Genomic DNA, 23,698 nt, shown 5'->3' with positions numbered 1-23,698 from the left:
TAGGCCTGCTTGCCCTTTGCCCTGTCCCTTCCTGCCCTGTGCCCTGTCCTGGCCTACTATTAGACCACCAGAGGGGGGGGCAGGGTAAAGAGCCTGGCAAGGAAGGGGACAGGGTTCAGAGCTTGGCAAGGAGTGTGGGGTTGGATACAGAGCCTAGCAGGGAGAATTTGATTCAGAATGTGGGGGTTTTTCTTGTTTTCCTCCTCTAAATTTAGGGTGCTTCTTATGGAGCGAAAAATACGGTAATTTATTCATCTGTTCACTTGAAGATGCTGCCTGACTTTAATTTTGCTTCCATAATTTTCTCTTCTACTAAATTTAAACTAAGCATGTCTTCCAGTTTGTGTAGAAAGTCTATACCTACTTTGTCATTTGGAGCATCTTCTTTGTTAGTTAATCCTGTGTGTATGATTGCCATCAAGTTCTTTTTTTAGAGAAATAGTTTAAAGTATTCATTATTTGATTACAGCATTTCACTGTAAATGCCAAACTTTTTTCTTTTTTTTCTTCATTTAGTATATTCTTATGTTGGTAACTGTTAAACTGAATGTATTTTGATCCTTTTCATGTATGCTCAGGACCATTTTCATGGGAATCATTCCAGATTTTTCTCTTACGATGTGGTGTTGAATACAGTTGTATGTCTGCAAACTGTCTTCAGAGAATGAATGTTGGAGATTAATTTCACTTTGGTAATATGTACCATAGTGAAGTTAAAATATACGTCCTCTTTTACAAAGCCGCGCTAGCGGCCCCGAAGCCCATAGAGATTTAAAGGGCTTCAGGGCTGTTACCATGCGGATTTGTAAAAGAGGCCGATAATGATATGTGTTGGGGGTACATTAGTGAATGAACATAATTTAAGATAATAACATGATATACTAATGTTTATCTGCAGACTTTTCCATTCAATAATGAACTTAAAGAGAATATTAATTGATTCTGCTCACATTCTTATTCTGAAGGATGGGGAAAACACATATAGTTACAACCCTTCATCTCCATTCTTTAACATGGTAAGATGGTGCTTTGTTTGACAGTGATTGTACGGAAGTTTGTACGGAAGATTTTCTTTTGGGAGGGGGCAGGGGGTTTAAAGAAGAATTAGATTTAAAATGCCTTTCAGATAAGAATCTCTGTAGAAACTTCCACATTTTTAAATTTGAAAAATAATTTTTATGTAGTGTGGAAGAAATAAAATCTCAATTGGATGTACCCTGATCAGAGTTGAATTTTTCCTTGGTTGAAGATAGGGTTATTTTTCTTGCAAATATAGGCTCATTTCATATTTTTAGGCATGATTACACTATGTAACAACATTTTTTTTTTGTTCCTGGGAAATAGGGCTGGATTCTCAAACTGACATAAATTTTTAGGCTCCAGTTAGTACCTGCCCAAACTCAGTTAAAAACACTGCTCAAATATTTTTAACTTAGTTTTAAAGCGCCTAAAAAAATCGGCACCAGAATTGCGCCTGTGGAGGTGCTTTAGGTTGCCGAACTGTGGTCGTGACTAACGCTGAAATTGGCGTTAGGTGGCCTAAAGTGCCTCCGTAGGCATGATTCACATCATAGGTAGGCACCAGAAATGTAGGCCAGGAAAACCCTGGCCTACACTTCTGGTGCCTACCTTTGCTGGAGACACAATTCTTTACCCAGTGCCATCACATGATTGACATAATTACAGAATCCAGGCCCAAGTGTTCTTTCATAAGTGCCTGTGCCATAAAAGTATAGAAAATGACTATCATTCCCCTCAAACTTTTTTGTGACCAGGGCATTGATATTTTGAAATTTTACCTTTTTTTGTAAAACATTCCAGATTGATTCCAAGCTGAGTAAACTTAGGGGCCCTTTTACTAAGTTGCTTCCAATACCCACTTCCCCAGAGAGAGAGAGTAGCAAGTCAGAGAGTGAGGGAGATATAGATCCAGTTTACAATGTCAGTGGTTCAGCTGATGAGAGAAACCTATACTATCCAAACCAAAAAGAGCTCAATGACTTGATCAGAACTCTTGGTTTTACCAAGTATAGTGCCGAGCTTTTAGTATATGTGCTGCCGAAGCAAGCACATAGTGCCGAGCTTTTGATATATAGGCTCAAGCAGTGGAACTTGTTGGAAGAAAGTGTGCAAGTCACAGATCAGATAAGCTTTTTCCACCTTCTTCACCCATCAATATGGGTTCTGTTTCTGCCAAAATGTGACCAGTCTACTTTAAACAATTAGAATTGCCTATAATCCGAAAGAGTGGTGGCACTCATCTAGGAGCATCAAAGCCGTGCTGCTCTATAATGGAAACAAGTACCCGTCTCTTCCACTGGCTCACTCAGTGCACCTCAAAGAAGATTACAACAGCACCAAGACCTTACTAGATGCCTTGAAGTATGATGATGACAGGGACACCAAAGGCGCACTACCAAAGGCAGAACTGGCCACAGTGGATTGAGGTCTCTGTGGGAAGAAACAACATCAAGTGCTAACCTAGCTAATTGTATAGCAGGAGAGGGAGTGGGAGTTGGTACTGTTGGGATTAGCTCAGTATACCCCACCTCTATGTCTGTCATTTTACAGGAAGGTTGCAGCCAAGAAATTTTGTCACTCATGATTGTCCCTGGATTGTTTTGTTATTAAAAGGTTATGAATAGGGATTGGTGAGTGTGGAGTGGATGTAGGCTTGGAGTACTAAATCCCATGGTTATTTAGTGGGACAGTAAATGTTTCTGATAAATGATACTTGAAATATCCATTATACAGTTTTCGGAAGATTATAATTTGTGTGCATTTTTGGTCACTGCATCTCAAAATGCTGTATCAGATTTAGAATAGATTCAGCAAATGATAAAAAAGGATATGAGCCATTTTCTTTATGAAGCAAGACTAAAAGATTCGAGCTCATCAGCTTGGAGAAGCGATGACTGAGAAAGGGATACATTTGATTTTTAGGCCCGGATTCTGTATAGGACACTGGTACTGGGCATCCTATACAAAATCAGGCCTACACCCGCCAAAAGTTAACCCGATTCTGTAACCGACGTCCATGTTGCAGACGCCGGTTACAGAATCAGATTTGACATGCCCAACGGCCCCCTCCCCCGAAGATCGCCAGCAGGAGGGTGCCCAACTCCTCCTGTCGGACCCCACAACACCCCCTTCCTGACAATCGCCGGCAGGAAGGTGCTCAGCCCTTCCTGCTGACAGAACCCCCCCAACTATCGCGGCAGTAGGATACCCAACCCCTCCTACCAAACCCCCACCCAACAGCCCTCTCGAAGATCGTGGCAGGAGGGTACTCATCCCCTCCTGCCGGCCCCCCAATGGCCCCCCTAAGATCGCCAGCAGGAGGGTGCCCAACCCCTCCTGCCGGACCCCCCCTTGGGCTTGCAAGTTGGACTGGACGGCTCCTTGCACGTCCGGCCAGCAGGCCCGCCTCTGTCCAAATGAGGCGGGCCTGCCCCTGCCCAACCCACAGGATCCTAGGGCCTGATTGGCCCATGCGCCTAAGGTCCCTCTTTTAAAGCGGGAAGGTCCGTGATTCTGAGCATGCAGCCCTATAGGCAGGAGGCAGTGGTCTTCTCTCCTGCCGATTTGTCATCTGAAGATACAGGGATGTAGGGAGATGGGTGGATATGGGGAGATGGTGGGGGATGTCCTATTTGGGTGGTGGGAGGGGGTCGTGACCACTGGGGGAGTAAGGGAGGGTCATGCCTTAAACCCTCCAATGGTCTTCTTATCAGTTTGGGCACCTTTGGAAAACTTAGATGCAACTAAAACAAATCTAACTTCCTGCGTCTAAGTTCTGCCATAGGAAAGCTTAAGTTATTCTCTCAGGATGTCCAGGTCTAAGCCCACCTGATGCCTCCTCATAACACACCTCCCAACACGCCCCTTTGAGCTCTGGATGCACAGTGGCTTAGAAATGTTGCTGAAGCATCCAGAAAGTTAGTTTTGATTATCAGCACTTAGATGTCCTAATAGCAAGGATGTCCAAGTGCCGACTTAGGCGTGTTTTTGGACATTTCAAAGTTTAGATTATGCCCCTCATTGCTTGAGGAAAAGTCTATAAATATTATTAATTGTATAGATTTAGGAAAGCCATCGCTTATCCTTGGAATTGAGCTATAAAAAAAATTTGCCTTTTTGTGTTGGATAGCTGGATGTTGGGGAGCCCCTGGACATTGTGTACTTAGACTTCAGCAAAGCTTTCGATAGCGTACCACATCGCAGGCTGTTGAGCAAAATGAGTTCTATAGGATTGGGTGACACTTTGACAAAATGGGTTGAGAACTGGCTTGGAGGCAGGCGTCAGCGGGTGGTGGTAAATGGCACCCCCTCTGAAATGACGGAGGTGATCAGTGGAGTGCCGCAGGGCTCGGTCTTGGGCCCGATCCTGTTCAATATCTTTATAAGAGACTTGGCAGAAGGGCTTCGAGGTAAAATAACGTTATTCGCAGATGACGCCAAACTATGCAATGTAGTAGAAAGGAGTGCAACGGTCAAAAACTCAATGTCCGACAATATGAAGCACGACCTACTCCTATTGGAGCGCTGGTCTAGGATCTGGCAACTAGGTTTCAATGCCAAAAAATGCAAAGTCATGCACCTTGGCAGCCAAAACCCATGCAAAACTTACACCCTTAATGGCGAGATCCTAGCAAGGACTGTAGCAGAACGGGACTTAGGGGTGATCATCAGTGAAGATATGAAGACTGCCAATCAAGTGGAACAGGCTTCATCTAAGGCTAGACAAATCATAGGGTGTATACGTAGGGGTTTCGTCAATCATAAGCCTGAAGTCATTATGCCATTGTATAGATCCATGGTGAGACCCCATCTGGAATACTGTGTGCAATTCTGGAGGCCTCATTACCGCAAAGATGTGCTGAGACTGGAGTCGGTCCAGCGAATGGCCACCCGGATGGTCTCAGGACTCAAGGACCTCCCGTACGAGGAACGGCTGGATAGGTTGCGGCTATACTCTCTCGAGGAACGCAGAGAGAGGGGAGACATGATCGAGACGTTCAAATATCTCACGGGCCGTATCGAGGTGGAAGAAGATATCTTCTTTTTCAAAGGTCCCACGGCTACAAGAGGGCATCCATGGAAACTCAGGGGAGGTAAGCTGCATGGTGACACCAGAAAGTACTTTTTCACCGAGAGAGTGGTGGATCGCTGGAATGGCCTTCCACTTCAGGTGATTGAGGCCAGCAGCGTGCCCGATTTTAAGACAAAATGGGATCGACATGTGGGTTCTCTTCACAGAGAAAGGTAGGGGAGGGTCATTGAGGTGGGCAGACTGGATGGGCCGTGGCCCTTATCTGCCGTCTATTTCTATGTTTCTATGATATTTATGACCCAGAGAGCCACCACTGAAGGCAGAATGGATCTCAGTCTGACTCAATAAGGTATTTGTTCTTATGCACCTAAGTTGTTGGAAATATTAGCATTAAACCCATATAGCAGAATGGAGTGATGGGGCCAGGTTGTGGAAGTGTGATGGGGAATAATATGAGGAAGAAGTGAGAATGTTGGGGACAGGCTGGAAAGTGATAGGGAAGGATACATTTTGGAAAAGGCTGGGAGGCAGAGTGAGTGAGTGGTGGGTGGTTGGGGGAATCAGAGAATAGAGGAATGGTGGGGGGGAGGTTCTAGAAGAATACTGAGTATGAGTAGGGACCAGAAAGTGATTGAGATAGGTAGAGGAGGGAATGGGGAACTGCATAGGGATAAGAGAGAGAAAAGTGAGAATGGGCAAGAAAATTTTGAGGATGGGGTGGAGGAAGGTTAAGATGAGTGGCTGGGTAGGCTGGCAAGTAGAAAAAAAAAAAAGAGGAGAACTGGTTGGAAGACTAAAAGCATTGGTATGACGAGTGAGGTGATTAAATTTGTGGACGATACAAAGTTATTCAGAGTAGTGAAGACACAGGGGGATTGCGAAGATCTGCAACGTGACATAATCAAGCTCGAGAAATGGGCAGCGACATTGCAAAGAAGGTTCAACGTGGATAAGTGTAAAGTGATGCATGTCGGTAACAAAAATCTCTTACACGAATAAAGGATGTCCAGGGCGGAACTTGGAGAGACCTCCCATGAAAGAGACTTGGGAGTTCTGATTGACAAGTTGATGAAGCCGTCTGTGCAATGCGCAGCAGCAGCGAAAAGGGCGAACAGAATGCTAGGAATGATTAAGAACGGGATCACGAACAGATCGGAGAAGGTTATCATGCCACTGTACCAGGCCATGGTGCGCCCTCACCTGGAGTACTGCGACCAGCACTGGTCACCATACATGAAGAAAGACACGGTATACTCGAAAGGGTCCAGAGAAGAGCGACTAAAATGGTTAAGGGGCTAGAGGAGTTGCCATACAGTGAGAGGTTGGAGAAACTGGGCCTCTTCTCCCTTGAAAAGAGGAGACTGAGAGGGGACATGATCGAAACATTCAAAATACTGAAGGGAATATACTTAGTAGATAAAGACAGGTTGTTCACCCTCTCCAAGTTAGGGAGAATGAGAGGGCACTCTCTAAAGTTAAAAGGGGATAGATTCTGTACAACGTACGGAAGTTCTTCTTCACCCAGAGAGTGGTAGAAAACTGGAGCGCTCTTCCGGAGTCTGTTATAGGGGAAAACACCCTCCAGGGATTCAAGATAAAGTTGGACAAGTTCCTGCTAAACCGGAACGTACGCAGGTGAGGCTGGACTCATTTAGAGCACTGGTCTTTGACCAAAGGGCCGCCGCGTGAGCGAACTGCTGGGCACGATGGACCACTGGTCTGACCCAGCAGCGGCAATTATTATGTTCTTAAGCTGAGTGTAGTATTTTATCATGATGTTTTATGGGTCTTTGCTAGTTTAAAATATAAAATTCTTTAACAAATGAATATCTAAAATTCCTATGTATAACCAATTTTGTATTTTAGGATGATGTTCAGCCATCACAAGATGCATTGCCACGCAAAACATTTATAAAGCTGAGTTTGCATCCAAGGTAAAATGTGAATCACTTTTGACTTTGCAAACTAATCTGCAGTGTTATTTCTTCCGCAGGTGCACAAGATATAGTTAAAGATTGATAATATTTCAAATGTGTGTGTTGTAACCAGCAAGCTCCAGGCCGAGTGCCTGGGATCCCTGGCAACAAGTAAACTCTTGTGAGTCGTTGCGGGCTTCACAAGGAAATGTTATTTCAGCGTTCAAGGAAAAGGACACCATCCAAAAGCAATAGGCCCAGTGACAATGAAAGGAATACTTTTAATTATCAAAGCAAAAAAATACCAAACAGTATCTTGCTTGTCAGGATCAAAATACCAAAGCCAATGGGCTTTCCATACAAAGTTCAAACAATGTTTAATAAACAGTCTCTAAATGAGAAACCAAAAAGAGTTCAAATTCAAACAACAAAAAAGATCCCTCTTCCTCAGGGGTAAGTTTTCTTTCAAATTATAGTCCAGTTAGAGTCCATTTCAAAAGAAAGGAAAACTTTTCAACCAAAAACAAAATTCCATCAGTGCAGTAATACTGGCTTCTTCAGCAACTGAATGCTGGAAAGACAGTGTGCTCCGTGTGGTCTTAACTGCCAATTATTAGGCCCACTATCCCACCACGTAACAGGAGATAGCAGCTTGCAGCTCGGCCCCCAACCCTCAGGTGGAAAGGATTTCCGGTGATTCACTTTAGGACACAGAGGGGGATGGGAACCTACCACTGCTGCTCTCCTACTCCCTTTACAGGCCCTAGAAGGAAATTCAGTTTGAGAGACCGAAAATGGTGTATAAGGCAGATTAAGGGCAGGGTCTGGATTAGCACTGGGACCTGCATTAGGGACACTCCTAGCAGGCATAGTCTGCTTATCACATACCCCCCCCCCCTTAACTGTCTGCTAGGGGTGGACCTGGTTCTACCCAAATCTTTTTCCCCAAACCTGGATAAAGCATCTGCATTAGATTACTGATTTCTATTACGGTTGCCCCTCTTTCCTGAGGAAGGACTTGGCACTAAGGTATCAAAACCTCTCTGTTGTAACTCATGGGCCTGAGCCACCGCTTCTGGATCAGTTAGAAGTAGGAAATCCTCTTCTAAGGAATCCACTCTAGATCCAAAGCCTGAAATAAGATTACACATTTTTTAAGCTCTTCATTGCCTATCTGCTTAACCTGTAATTGTACCTTTTTAACCTCCTCACATACTTGGCCTACAGCATAGGCAATGTCATGTACAACTGGTGTCGAATCCTGATGTCCTGCTACACGGCCTTCCATATGCCCAATCTGCTCTTTCAATCCCTAAGTGTTTTCTTTTAGAGATTGCAGATCCTCTTGGCACCGCTAGAAGCTCTCTTCTAGGGTAGGCCTTACATAACTTGCACCCAGACTTCCTTCCACCTCCTGAAACGCTTGCTGCCATAGCTGCTTCTGCTCCTCCTGACCCTGATCTAATTCCCGCTGCAGTTTCCCAAATTGTTGTTCGACTGCTCTTTCCATACTCATCCGGGAATCTAGATCAGATTGAGGGCTCTCAGTATCTACCAAACCCATGCCTCTGACACCAGGCTCATCAGAGGAACCATAACCTTTTCCTCCTCTATGTGTCGGTAGCAAATGTTTCCATTTTTCCAATTTAGGATGCAAAATACGTTCACAGATAACTGTGCTATGCAATCCCCTTCTGTAACGTGGAATTCTGTATCGGCACCATTTATTAGTAGAACAGAAACATTACCCCTGTAATCCGGGTCAATCACCCCAGCACCTACGTCTAGCGAATGCCTCGAAGCTAGACCTGAGTGCAGAGCCACCCTAAGGTAAGACCCTGGCGGAGGAGATACCTGTATGTCGGTGGGAACTAAGATTCTTCCCCCACCCGGCACCACTACCTCCTTGGCCGCATAGATGTCACATCCCACTGCCTTATCATAGGCCTAAGTAGGTGCACAAGCATGTTCGGACAGAGTAGCCCACCGGATCGTAGGCCTCCAAAGAGAATAGATCCTTCCTCCTGGCTGAGGAAAGTAACCGTTAGGCCTATTTCTCCAGGGCCTCCCTGCGGTCCTTCCTTTGCCATAAGCACCCGCCCCACTCTTCCTTCCTTAACCTGAGGTCTAAGGGATTCTTCCCCCTGAATGCCCTCCTCGAGGCCTGCCCAATCTCATGCCAAGACCAGGAAAGCCGGGGCATTGGGAATCACTGCCACATTCAGGTATCTTACATCTCCCTTGAACCTCACTGGAATCTGATATTGGGGATAAGAGTTCTTGCTCCCATGGACGCACACAATAGAGACCTTCATGGGGTTTCTAATAAAGGAGCCAGTTTGCTTAATTCTGTCCCAACACAGTCGGGATATCACTGACTGTTCTGTTCCCGTATCTAGCAAGGCCTTTACCTTATAGCCCTTTATGTGAACAAATACCTGATAGTGTTTAGGAAAAGTCCTGTCCCCCACCCGAGAAGTAGTCAGTGCCAGTCCCTACACTGTTTTTGGAGATGTCCGGGCTTGCCACACCTGAAACAGGTCATAGGTTTTTTACTGGGGCCTCCTACCTCTTGGGCTTTCTTTGAGGTTTCTTGACTATTTCCCTGGGGCTTAGGATATCCTCCTCCCGCCTGAGTCATGGGCCCCCTACGGATGGAAGTACTTTTCGGCAGAGCCTCTAAAAATTGCTCCAATAAGATTTCCGTCAGCATGGCTTGTGGATCTAAAAGACAGGGTTGTAGCCATCGCTCCATTAGCTTGTGTAACAAAGCTTTGGGCCTTTCTTTATCCCCTAACTGTGCACTCCTGAACTCCTGTCTGTAATGTTCCCTCGTGTAACCCAGGTAGTCCAAGATGTGGTTCTTAATGGCCCTATAGTTGTTAGCCAGCTCAGGGCTGAGAGACTGATACGCCGCCAGTGCTGCTCCAGCAAGGCATGGTATTAGCCTCATGGCCCATTGTTGCTCCGGCCAGCCGGCCGCGACTGCCATCCTTTCAAAGGACATTAGGAAATCATCGGGTGCATCGGTAGGTCCCATCTTACACAGCTGCATGGAATTAAGAAGGTTTGGTCCTACCGGCGCTCCAGTCGTTGGCAATATTCCTGCACCTGCACCACAAGACATAGTTCCTTGCAGGAATTGAGTAAATGTCCTGGTCTGCTTGCCCACGGCGTTCACCAGCTCCTCATGTCTCCGACCAGCCTCCGCTTGGCTCGCACGCCAGAGATCTTGGTTACTCTGAAGCACCACCTGTAGATCTTCAGTCTGCTTTTGACGTTCCGACACCAACAAGGTAAACAGCTGCTATAGAGGGTTGGAGTAAAGGGGCATTACTCAGACTGGCAATGGGTCACGAGCGGAGTTCCACAGGGGTCGTTGCTGGGACCGCTCCTATTCAATATATTCATTAACGACCTGGAAGCAGGAACAAAATGTGAGGTTATTAAATTTGCGGATGACACCAAACTATATCGCAAGGTCAATAACATGGAGGACTGCGAAGATCTCCAAAAAGATCTGACAACACTGGAAAAATGGGCCAAAAAGTGGCAAATGAGTTTCAACATAGGGAAATGCAAGGTCATGCATATAGGGAAAAAAAAAAACGATGTTCACTTACAAAATGGGGGGATCAGTGCTAGGGGTGAGCGACCTTGAAAGAGACCTGGGAGTGATGGTAGACACAACATTGAAGGCGTCAGCGCAGTGTGCCACGGCCTCAAGGAAAGCAAACAGAATGTTGGGTATCATTAAGAAGGGTATCATGACCAGGACAAAGGAAGTCATCCTGCCACTGTATCATGCTATGGTGCGCCCGCACCTGGAGTACTGTGTTCAGTTCTGGTCGCCGTACCTCAAGAAGGACATGGAGGTACTTGAGAGGGTTCAGAGAAGAGCAACTAAGCTAATAAAGGGCATGGAGGACCTCTCATATACTGACAGACTGAAAAAGCGGAGACTTAGAGGAGACATGATAGAAACCTTCAAGATCATGAAGGGCATAGAAAAAATAGACAGGGACAGATTTTTCAAATTAAGGGGATCAATAAGTTCAAGGGGGCACTCAGAGAAATTGAAAGGGGAGAGGTTTAGAACAAACGCCAGGAAGTTCTTTTTCACACAGAGGGTGGTGGATACATGGAACGTGCTACCAGAGGATGTGATAAACAGGAGCACGCTACAGGGGTTCAAAGAAGCTTTGGATAGGTACTTGGAAGACAAAGGGATTGAGGGGTACAGATAAGAGTAAAGGTAGATTATAGAGATGGGATTAGAGGTAAGTTACAAAATTAATCAGGGACCACTGTTCAGGCACTAGGCCTGGTGGGCCGCCGCGGGAGCGGACCGCTGAGCAAGATGGACCTCTGGTCTGACTCAGCGGGGGCAACTTCTTATGTTCTTATGCTATAGATCCATGGTGCTACCTGTGAAGCAAACACAGACAAGGAAACCCAAGTGTGTTTTTTTTTTTCCCCACACTCGAGAGAGAGCTAGTCCCAGCTCCCGCCCACGCTACCAACCCAGAATCCTCAATCAGCTGTCCCCAAGGTACCCTTACCAGACAGACTGACGAGTCTGAGCGTTTGGGTTGATAACAGGCACGGCCTTCAGGTACACAGCTGGGCTCCCTCAGTTCCGGTCCTGGTTCCACTTCCACAGATATCAGCAGTCCCCGATCTCCTAGTAAGTTCCTAGAGGTCTTGACTTGCTGCTTTGCTCTTCATAGATTTAGTCCATTAGAAAAGCACTCCATGAAAAATTGAAACAAAAAATACCCACAGCATCAATCACTGTCCTACTTCAAACTTTTGTACTTGGTTTTACTGTCCCTTATCACAGTCTCACATGTAGGCAGTAAAAATAAATCCCAAAACTTATACCACGTTTGTAACCAACTGAATGCTGGAAAGACAGTGTGCTCCGTGTGGTCTTAACTGCCAATTGTTAGGCCCACTATCCCACCACGTAACACGGGGCAAACCCCCACTGTCTCCGCGTTCTACCGTACACTTTCCTCCAGGAGAAAGCATAACTAAGCTTTCAAAAGGAAAAACAGACTTCAAAATAAAAGTCCTTGCTTAGCTTCAGCATAGAGAAAAATCACTCTTTAGCATGAGTCAGAATTATGCAGTTCTTGAAACAAAGCAGGCAAACACAACTTGCAGTACACTTCAGCAACCATTTAGATACTTGCTTTTGTGAGGCACACCTCCATAGGAGCTCTTTCCGGAGACAGCACAGCACTAGCTTCAGGGCTTATTTCCAACTCCATGGCAAGCGGTTCCTCACACAGACTGGAAGGTACTTCTTCTCCAGCCTCTGAAAGCTCCATAGCCTCAGGAGCTTGGCTGCTATCAGGAGCTGGCAACAAAACAAGGAAAGAAAGGAGGTCCCAACCTAAACTGCAGTGAAAAACCAACCAAAAGCAAACAAAACAAAACTGCAGATCTGTACAAGACGTAGGCAAAATTTATTGTGACAAAATAATTATATGCAAACCCTTTTACCAATCAAGGGACCCATTGTCCTGCGCGCTTTATTTATTTATTTCAATTTCTATCCTGTCTTCCCAAGTGTGTATTAAATCTTTGAATCTTTGAGGCAGTGCTCCCACCACGAGGCTTTTGCCAGACCCTTCAAGGATTGCTAGATCTCAAAGCTGTAGTCCCAGAACCACCTTGTGAGTGGTGTGCAGTCAGGGACTCAATTTACGTAGTGGGGCCACAGAAAGAAGGGGCTTTTCGGCCCATCTTAGATTTGAAAGCGGTCAATAGGGCTCTCCAAGTTCCATCCTTCTGCATGGAAACTCTGTGGTCTGTGATTCTGGCGGTTCAGCCAAGGGAGTATCTAACTTTTCTAGGTCTGACGGAGGCCTACTTGCTTATTCCAATTCGGACCTCTCATCCTCGCCTCCTGCGCTTTGCAATCTTGTGGCACTTCCCTTTGGTCTGACCGTGGCTCCGCGGACGTTCACCAAGGTTATAGTGATCGTCGTGGTGGCGTTGCGCAAAGAGGGCCCCTATTCTGGTTCATCCCTATCTGGACGACTGATTGATTCGAGCAAAGTCGTTGAAGGAGAGCACCCGGGTCATGGCTCGGGTGGTGGAGTTTCTGCAGTTGCTGGGATGGGTTTTCAACATGTCCAAGAGCCGGTGGGCCCCTCAGTGCCTGGAGTATCTAGGAGTTCTGTTATACACTTCCTTGGGGATGGTCTTCCTCCCAGAGCCCGGATAAGCACATTACAATCTCAAATTTGCCTGCTTTTGGCGGCCCGGTGTCCTTGGGTGTTCCTCCAAGTCTTGGGGTCGAAGGCGGCTTCCCTAGATGTAGTGAGATGGGCTTCTATCCATAAGCGTCCTCTTCAGTATGCTTTCTATGGAGGTGGTCGCCTCAGAGGCATAGTCTAGATCTTCCTGTCCTTCTGCAGGGCTTGGCTCGCTACAGTCTTTGTTGATGGTTTCAAACCTCTCATATAGTGCAAGGGGCAAGTCTGGATCAGGCACAGTGGCCGGTGCTGCTCACGGATGCCAGTCTCCTCGGTTAGGGAGCACAGTGTCTAGGTCACTCAGCTCAGGGCACCTGGGCCATGGAGGAGGCATCCTGGTTGATCAATGTTCTAGAGTCCATAGCCATCCATCTAGCGTTGTTAGCCTTCCGGTCTTTTCTGATGGGCAAGTCAGTCAGGGCTGGGCATAGTCTCATCTTCAGGACATCTCAGCCTCCCCTATAGCAGGTATGAAGAATGTGCAGGTGGACTTTTCGAGTCATCACACCCTAGATCCCGGAGAGTGGTATCTAAGTCACACAACTTTCAGCTTATTTGCAGTCTTGGGGGTCAATCCCTCATGAACCTGATGGCCACGAGTGTCAATGCCAAAAGATACTGCTTTGGTCATTGCAGAGACAGTCAGGGGGCTGGATGCTCTGGCTCACCCAAGGCCACAGAGAGTCTGTTAGATGTGTTCCCTCAGTGGCCATTAGTGGGTAGAGTTCTTCTCCCCATTGTTCGACATCCAGGCCTGTTGATTCTGGTGGCTCCGGATTGGGCCAGGTGACCGTGGTACACAGTCCTGGTGCGGCATCTGGTGGCGGATCCTCTTTCGACCGATCTTCTGCCTCAGGGCCCCATTCCAACATTCGATCCGGGTCCCTTCTGTCTTACGGCTTGGCTCTTGAAAGGGACCACCTAGGTAAAAAGGGGTATTCAGATAAAGTGATCTCAACCCTCTTGGGGTCTCGGAGATTTTCCACTTCTAGGGCTTCTGTGCGGGTTTGGTGTATATTTGAGAGGTGATGTGCTGCACGTGGAGTAGTCTCTTTTCGTGCTTCCCTGCCAAACATCTTAGAGTTCTTGTAGGATGACCTGGACAGGGGCTTGGCTTGGTCTTCTCTCTGGGTTGTCAGCCTTCCATGGGTTGTTGAGAGTTCAGCGTTTGACTGCCATTACTGATGTCATTCACGTCTTGCAGGCAGCCAACTTACTCGAGCCTCCCGTGTGACCATCAGTTCCATCTTGTCTCTGACTCTGGTTCTTTTCGTTCTGGTGTGTCCACCTTTTGAACCTTTGGGTGACTGCTCGTTGAAGGACCTTACTCTTAACCCTTTCAGGACTAAGGGACATATTTGTCCCATAACTTTAAAATCCTATAAATTTTGATTGGGATAGTCTACAGTTCTAAATTTGATATGTACGGATTAAATAGGATACTGCCTTTATGTAAACAAACTGATTCCGACATTCATTCATTAGCGTCGTTGCCAGATTGACGAGAAGATTCACTTGCCACACTGTCCATAAGCCAGAAGTTTGATTTTTTTAAATAAAAATAATGATATTTCACAAAAAAAATCAATTTTTTGGCATCTGCAAGCCCTTTTTACCATAAAAATGTCATCAAAACCACAAAAATTGGCCTACGATCCTTATGGTCCTGAAAGGGTTAAAGCAGTCTTCTTGGTGATTATTACATTTGCTAGACATGTTTCTGAGCTGAAGATTTTCTCTTGTAGGGCTCCCTTCATGGAGTTTTCCAGGGAGCAGGTTGTCTTGCGGCCTGTTCCTTCTTTTCTTCCAAAGGTTGTTTCTCCTTTTCATGTCAATCAGTCAGTGGTCCTCCCAATGTTGGTTAGTCGGGAGGGATCTTTTGAGCAGAAACAGTTGCGCAAGTTGGATGTCAGTCGGGTCCTTCGCTTTTATGTTCAGAGGACTCGGGAGATCAGGAAATCAGATCATCTATTTGTCTTTCTAGTGGATCCTCATATGGAGGATGGCGCTTCCAAGGCTACCATTGCGCGCTGGATCATGGAGACTATTGCTTCTGCTTATCTTCTTCAGAAAAAGCCTGTTCTTGAATTTCTCAAGGCTCTCTCCACTCGGGGTCAAGTAGCTTCTTGAGCTGAGTCTTCTCTTGTGCCTCCTTTGGATATTTGCAGGACTGAAGTTTGGTTTTCTCTGCATTCCTTTGTCAGACCCTACCGTGTGGATATTCAAGCACATTTGGGATGTGGTATTCTGTGAACGTGTTCTGGTGTTGGCCCTTCGGGGGTCCCGCCCTTGATGGGTACTGCTTTGGTACGTCCCATCTGTACAGAATAACTATACTGGTCTAGCAGGCGACACAGAAGAAGAAATTAGGTTCTTACCTGCTAATTTTCTTTCTGTTAGACTGTAGACCAGTATAGTTCTGTCTTTATGTGGTGCTTGCAGGTTTTGCTCATATGCAGATTTTGATTTTTCTGTGGGTTCTAGTATTTTTCTAGGGCTAGGGAGGAACAGCGTCCCCCCACAACCACAAACTGCCCCAGTTTTGTTCCCGGCAGTACTGTCCTCACTATCTTGATGCGGATGCTTTTCTACTGGATTGGACTCGCAAGTTTCTCTATGCTTTTCCTCCAATCCCTCTCATTCTCAAAACGCTTGTCAAGCTCAAGCAGGAGTCCGCCATCATAATCCTTCAAGACCACTTCAATTAAGAGTTCATCTCAGTGCTATCAAGGCTTTCCATGAACCAATTGATGGGAAATCTCTCACAGCTCATCCACTTGTGTCCAGATTCATGAAAGGACTTTTCAATGTCAAACCACCTCCATTGGTTTGGGATCTTAATGTGGTCCTTGCTGGTTTGATAAAGCCTCCTTTTGAACCAATATCTTCAGCTCATTTACTTGGAAAGTGATTTTTCACATCTCCTTTACTTCAGCTCGACGAGTCAGTGAACTTCAAGCACTGGTGGTGGATCCTCCTTTCGCAGTGTTCAACCATGACAAAGTAGTGCTTCGCACTAATCCCAAGTTTCTTCCAAAGGTCGTCACTGAATTACCCCTTAATCTATTGTATTTCCAGTATTTTTTCCAAGCCTTATTCTCATCCTGGGGAAACGGCTCTTCACACTCTGAACTGCAAAAGAGCATTGGCCTACTATTTGCAGAGAACTCAATCTCATAGAACATCTTCTCAACTTTTCGTCTCCTTTGATCCTAACAAGTTGGGAAGTCCCGTATCCAAGAGAATCATTTCCACATGGTTGGCCTCTTGTACCTCCTTCTGTTATGCTCAGGCTAGACTACAACTGGGGGAGTCATGTCGCAGCCCACAAAGTCAGAGCTATGGCAGCTTCAGTTGCTGCTCTTCGCTCCATTCCTTTTGATGAAATCTGTATAGCTGCCTATTGGTCCTCAGTTCACACATTCACATCACACTACTGTCTGGAATCTTATTCCAGATGAGATGGTCACTTCGGCCAAGCAGTATTGCAAAATTTATTTTCCTAATGGCCAACTCTCCATCCCATTCTAGCAAGCTAGGGAATATAAGTTCCAGTATAACATACATAACATTTCTTTATTCTCAAGATAGCCACAGTGAGATGGCTGAAATGTCAAAGGGTCAGTTTGACTCCTTTGGGTTTTCTAGGTGTGACTGCTTATATCATAGAAGGTACAGTAGTTAACTCCTTGAAACTTACATATCATGCAAAACACCAATGAGCATAAAAAGACACAGATGTATGAAATAATGCATTAACAAATTAGTTAAAGATAAATAATCTAATTTTGTTGCTATCAGAATGACTCCTGTGGTAATTCTAGTGTTCATCAAATAGCACAATGTGATTTATATATTCAAGTGCAGTTAGCAGAACTGCACTCAAAACTTCTAATCTAAGATTCACCCTCCTTGAGGGCCGCAATCCAGTCGGGTTTTCAAGATTTCCTCAATGAATATGCATGAGATCTATGTGCATCCACTGCTTTCAATGTATATTCATTGGGAAATCCTGAAAACCCAACTGGATTGCAGCCCTCAAGGAGGGACTTTGAGATCCCTGACCTAAAGCAATGAAGGATTATGTGATTGCCCAAGGTGAAAAGGAGCATTAGTGGGAGAAGCAATATTAGAGCCTTGGCTTCTGTTCTCAGCCTGTCGTTCTAGACACTAGGCTGCTATTAACGGGGTAAAGAGCAAATATTGAAGCAATTTTATATTACTTTTTCCCTTCTTTTAGGTTTAGCATATTGATTTGGACTAAGTAGCTGCATTGAAGTATGCATGCTGTTTTTTAAAGATTTCTCTATTAGAAACATTTAATTCATACATTGTATTTATAAATTTGACTTGGCATGGTATCGAAGTGCTTATATAAAAATATAAATCTACTTTGATTTATGACTGTGCAGAAGCTACAAGAATATAAATACAATTTTAATGGTTCTCATTTTTGCAGGTATCTTGTGATTTATAATCCTACAGAACAAGAGCGTTTCTCTGTGGTATCAGTATATGTTACTAAACCCAAAGTTAAAGTTCTGTCTGCTTCAGGAAAACCTGTAATGGCCCAAGTCAATGCAATTTGGAATGGATCTACTACTGTCTCACATAAGTCCTATCAGGTATGTTTGATGATAATGATAATCCTCATAATAATAAGAAAAGATTAGGTCAGGAATTGAAGGAGATATATAAAAACGTGTATAAATAAATAACAACAATGAGGCATTACATATAAAACCCCCAACTACACCTATACCTACACATATACCCCTACACACCTACACCTACCTCCTCTCTCCAATCAGACCCATGAACTGCCTTCACCCATCTTCTTTTGTCCTTCCCTTCATTCTGCTCTGAATCTCACCCCCCACCAGTGGCGTACCTAGGGGGGGGGCGGGGGGGGGGCGGGCCGCCCCGGGTACCAGCCCTGAGGGGGTGTTCCCGGCCTTGCCGCTCAGTCCCCCCCCACGCCCGAAGGACCGCTCGCCCCACTGACCTTCCAGCACACCTATGAAGCAGCCCGCAGCAGGATCGCGACGTCAGCAATCCCTCAGCTGCTTGGGCGCTGCTTCCTGCGCCGCGGTCCCGTCCCTCCTCTGACGTCAGAGGAGGGGGCGGGACCGCGGCGCAGGAAGCAGCGCCCAAGCAGCTGAGGGATTGCTGACGTCGCGATCCTGCTGCGGGCTGCTTCATAGGTGTGCTGGAAGGTCAGTGGGGCGAGCGGTCCTTCGGGCGTGGGGGGGGCAGTAGCTTAAGGTAGCCCGGCGCAGGAAGCAGCTCCTAAGCAGCGCAAAGATAGCTGACGTCGCGATCCTGCTGCGGCTGCTTCATAGGTAGTGCGGGGAGGCCAGGGGGGCGAATGGTCCTTCGGGGTGGGTCGGGGCATCAGGCCTTCAGGGTGGGGCGGGCGGGCGGGCAGGCAGACTTTCAAGGGGGAGGGGGGGTGACAGGCAGGCAGGCAGGCCTTCAAGGGGGGGTGCAGGTCTTCGGGGGGGGGTGCAGACCTTCAAGGGGGTGCAGGCCTTCAAGGGGGGGACAGGCAGGCAGGCCTTCAAGGGGGGGACAGGCCTACAAGGGGGGGGGGACAGGCCTACAAGGGGGTGCAGGCCTACAAGGGGGGGGGGACAGGCCTTCAAGGGGGGACAGGCCTTCAGGGGGGGTGCATGCCTTCAGGGGGGGTGCCGACCTTCAAGGGGGTGCAGGCCTTCAAGGGGGGGACAGGCAGGCAGGCCTTCAAGTGGGGGGACAGGCCTTCGGGGGGGGGGTGCAGACCTTCCAGGGGGTGCGGGCCTTCAAGGGGGGGGACAGGCAGGCAGGCCTTCAAGGGGGGGACAGGCCTACAAGGGGGTGGGACAGGCCTTCAAGGGGGTGCAGGCCTTTGGGGGGGTGCCAACCTTCAAGGGGGGGACAGGCCTTCAAGGGGGGACAAGCAGGCAGGCCTTCAAGGGGGGGTCAGGCCTTCAAGGGGGGGACAGGCCTACAAGGGGGTGGGACAGGCAGACCTTTAAGGGGGGACAGGCCTACAAGGGGGTGGGACAGGCAGACCTTTAAGGGGGGATAGGCCTTCAAGGGGGGACAAGCAGGCAGGCCTTCAAGGGGGGGTCAGGCCTTCAAGGGGGGGGGACAGGCTTTCGGGGGTGCAGGCCTTCGGGGTGGGTGCAGGCCTTCGGGGTGGGTGCAGGCCTTCGGGATGGGTGCAGGCCTTCAGGGGGGGACAGACCTTCGGGTGGGGGGTACAATCCTTCGGGGAGGGTGCAGGCCTTCAGGGGTGGGGTTTAGGCGTTCAGAGGGGGACAGACCTTCGGGTGGGAGGTAAAGTCCTTCGGGGGGTGCAGGTCTTCAGGGGTGGGGTGTAGCCCTTCTGAGGGGGGACAGACCTTCGGGGGAGGGGGGTCCTGGTGTAAAAGTACACAGAGGGAGAGAGGGAAGGGGGGGGTTCAAAGATACGTGCATATGCCAGACTTTGGGGGTTAGAAATAATGGGTCTAAAAACAGAGGAGTGGGAGAGAGATGGTGCATAATGGGATTTAGGGAGGGAAGGAACAGAAAGGGAGAGAACTTGGAAACAGGGGATGGTGTGGAGGGGGGATAGAGATACTGGATAGGAGGATAGTTGGGAACAGAAAGGGAGAGATGGTGGATCCTGGGGTGGTGGGGAGTTGAGAAAAGGTGAATCTGTGGATGGAGACAAAAAAAAGGAAAGATGCCAGATCTCCGGGAGAGGGAAGGGAAACGGAAGGGGAGAACAGAGATGGCAGACGGATGGTTAGCACGGAGAAAGGAGACCCTGGCAAGCAAGACAACAAGAGCCTGGGACCAACAAGATTTGAATATTGATCAGAGAACAAAAGGTAGAAAAAATAATTTTATTTTCTGTTTTGTGATTACAATATGTTAGATTTGAAAAGTGTACATGAGACAGCTTGAAATGGGAACTTTTCTATTTTTGTGAATGGCAAGGCTGAGTTCAGTTAAAATATATGCTTTATAAGAAAATATAATAATGTGTTTTATAAAGTTTATAAGCATTGCTGGCATACTCGGTGAGGTGTTCCTAGTGTTGGTGGTGGTGGTAGCATGTCAGTGTGTTGAGAGGAAGAGGTAGTCTGGGAAATTCTGCTGAGCAAACTCTGGGCCCATTTCCACCCCCAGTTAGTCCACTCCACTCAACTGGTTCACACACTGAGTGGGTCTTTGGGTGTTATTTCTGGGTAGTTGTTTTAGAATCTCTTCCAGTGGTTTGTCAGTATCTCCTTCTGGTCCAAGGAAGGAAACTTTGTCAACCTTAGCATTGACCTTCAGAATATGTTTGTAACAGCGCTGCTTGTGTGGCATTAGGCTATGTAGTGATCGAAAGAAAAAAACAGACCTTTGCACATTTTTGCACTATATGGTGGGTGTATGAGGAGATTCACATTTCCTGCACAGCTAAGTCCATGTGAAGTTACCTTGTGCTGTATTTGACATCTAGCAAGGTCTCTGTTTGAAAGGAAAGATCTAAACTTAAAAATGAAGTGGCCAGAAGTTATGGTAAAAGCAGATAGTGTAGCTGGTTTTAAGAAAGATTTGGACAAATTCCTGGAGGAAAAGTCCATAATCTGTTATTAAGACATGGGGGAAGTGTCTGCTTGCCCTGGATCGGTAGCATGGAATGTTGCTACTCTTTGGGTTTTGACCAGGTATTAGTGTCCTGGATTGGCTACCATGAGAATGGGCTACTGGGCATGATGGACCATTGGTCTGACCCAGTTAGGCTATTCTTATGTTATGTTCTCATCTGTAGGGGCCTTTGTTTTCACTTCTTATTTTAATGTATTTTTTTCCTGGGAACTTATCAGTGTTTTTTTATAATGGGAACAAAAATGGAAGAGAATTAATGTGTGTGGAATGGGGGGGTAACTAATTTCTTCAGCTAAATAATTCAATCCACTTCAAACAGACATAGGAGAACTCACGCACCATTCACACACCCTCCAACCAAAAACGTCAAAAGAAAAAAACTGTTCGACAACCTCCTAGCCATTCGAGCTGCAACACTTGACCCCCAACTCTACAACCTATTGACCTCGACCACAAACTACAAAACCTTAAAAAAAGAAATAAAAACCCTTCTATTCAAAAAACACATAAAACCAAACTAACATAATCAGAACTGTCCCAAGCATCACCTGCAACTACTCCATATGTACTTCTGATGTCATGACAATTCCGACATAATTTATGTTATGTTATGTTTGGAATAATGGTTACATAAATGAGGTTCAATAAAAGAAAATTTTCACTGCCTGTTTCTATTCTGACCATTTATTCCATTTCATGGTTATTGCAAAAAAAAAAAAAAAAAAAATTTTTCCATGGGGGGGGGGGTGTGTGTCAAAAAATGACGGGCCCCGGGTGCCACATACCCTAGGTACGCCACTGCCCCCCACCCCAGCTGTAAGAATACAACAAACTGGTTGGTTGAACACCTATCACCTGCAAAACAGGGGTGGATGAACCCTGGGTGAAACAATCTGTCCTTGTTATCCTTCCCATCGTATTATTAGCTAGAAAGTTGTTACTCCCATATCCAAACATCCTCCTTAATGAACCCCCAAGGTATGTTATTTTCATAATACTTGCTAAGGACAATGTCAGTGACCTCTAGAGAATGACACAGGGAAACATTTGTCCCTGTCCCGTCCTCGTGAATTCTATCCATGTCCTTGCCCCATCCCTTCAAGTTCTGTCCTCATCTGCACACTACAGCACCTGATCTCTGAGTATCCCATACATTCAAAAGAAAGTATCTATCATTCCCTTTTTTCTTTATAGAAGTTTTTATTGAAACCCAGGTTTGGTACAAGTCAAGAAGGGCAAATGAGCAACCAAAGAAGCATATAACAGTGATAATACATCAGCTCAAGAGACCCCTGAGTAGAACAAAATCCCAACAGTATCCAATGAAATACTTCCAAAAATTTTTTGGGGTGTGAAAATATACATTAATGAAACCCCCCCCCACCACAGTCCCTTCTCCCACCTTCCCCTTCAGCTATACATAGCAGGTTGTAAGTGATGTACAGCAGATCGCAATTAAAAAAGAAGATATAAACCAGGTGATTTTGTCTCAAATAAGAAGACTGCAGGGTGCCACTTAATAGGCTGCCTTATCCAACTTTGTAAGCAATGGTGAATAGATTTCCAGTAAGCCTAGGTCTTATGACAAGTTCACTACAAATGTCCCTTCTTGTACATGCTCTCGGGATGCTGAACAGATGGGATCTTGCAGGGCAACTAAAAAATCCCTCCCCTTTGGGCTATCTGCCCGGGAGCTTCCTGTCTTGCTTCAGTTTGTTCCTGCAGCTTCACTGCTTGGTTTCACAGTTAATTCTGTTTGTGATTTGTTTTCACTTTCCAGTCTTATTTTGATTTTTTTGCGGGTTTGCCCATGTGCTCCAGATCAACTCAGTGCGAGTGATCCTTCGGCAGGAGATTGCAGATGTGTTAACGTTTGTCTGATTCTGGAGGGTGCTCTGTAAGCCTGAAACTGCAGTAAGCCCTCTGGACAGCCTGCAGATTGAATCTGGTCTCCAGGTTCGGGAGCCATCTTTCCCCTGGTTCGTCCGCAAAGGGGATAGAGCGCAGGCTGCTGCGGTTCTGAGGAGGTCCACCGGGATCGGAACCGCGCCGCATGTCTTCCCTGATTTCCCTGAGGGGTCCTGATGGTCTTGATCTGAGGTGGCAGGGAAGTTGAGACGGCCAGAAGATCTGAAATTCCAATTTAATCAGCTCCTGAGGTATGATCTCCCTATGCTTCCACTGTGTAATGCTGGCTGCCATTGAAATGCATTGAAACACTTGTATCTGTGGGATCTGTGAGTCAGTTTGCCGATTTGGGGGGTCCTCCAATTGGGGTTTTAGGGGGTTTCCCTGCATTCCCTGGTCCCCCCACCTGTAAAATCCTAAAATCGCCATTTTTAGCATTTTCCTGCGTTTTTAACGGCCGTTTTTATGTCAAAATTGGCACCTGTGGCGGCCATCTTGGATTTTCTTTAAAGTTTTTAAAACTATATTTTTTGGACTTAGAAGCTTCGTTTTTGCTCCAAACTTCACAGATGGCCACCTCAGGACAGGATGGCATGGATTCATGCCGTTAATCCGGCAGATGGCTTGCGGTTGCACAGCCGCATATTCTTTGTGCCGCCGCTCATCAGGGGCATATCTGGTGTGTGGATTCCGCACTTTCTTCCTCTGGAGAGGACCTGCTTTCCTCCATTGCTGCCAGAGTTTCGATTCCAGCATCCGGGACGCCGCAATTGCGCGAGGAGGGCGTTTTCGCATAAACGCAGGCATAGTTCCAGGGAAAGTCTCATCGATCTTCAGACGATTTCTCATCTGAGTCCTGCTGATTGGCTCAGGCCGCCGAGGACTATTTTCCGCTGTAAATTGTGGATATGTTGTCTCAGGCC

General features: G+C 46.6%; 1 protein-coding gene across 1 annotated transcript in view; it reads left to right on the top strand.

Annotated features, from left to right (window-relative positions):
* Window positions 1-23,698, top strand: part of MAN2A1 (mannosidase alpha class 2A member 1) — a 414,578-nt gene that overhangs the window by 258,232 nt on the left and 132,648 nt on the right. The window contains exons 11-13 of the mRNA XM_033929139.1: window positions 899-1,016; window positions 6,920-6,987; window positions 17,698-17,863. Coding sequence (XP_033785030.1) covers window positions 899-1,016; window positions 6,920-6,987; window positions 17,698-17,863 — 352 coding nt within the window. The remainder of the gene's footprint in view (window positions 1-898; window positions 1,017-6,919; window positions 6,988-17,697; window positions 17,864-23,698) is intronic.

This window comes from Geotrypetes seraphini, chromosome 1, assembly GCF_902459505.1.
Source record: "Geotrypetes seraphini chromosome 1, aGeoSer1.1, whole genome shotgun sequence".
Taxonomy (NCBI): domain Eukaryota; kingdom Metazoa; phylum Chordata; class Amphibia; order Gymnophiona; family Dermophiidae; genus Geotrypetes; species Geotrypetes seraphini.
Note: the sequence above shows the minus strand (reverse complement) of the source record. Positions and strands in the feature narration are given on the sequence as shown.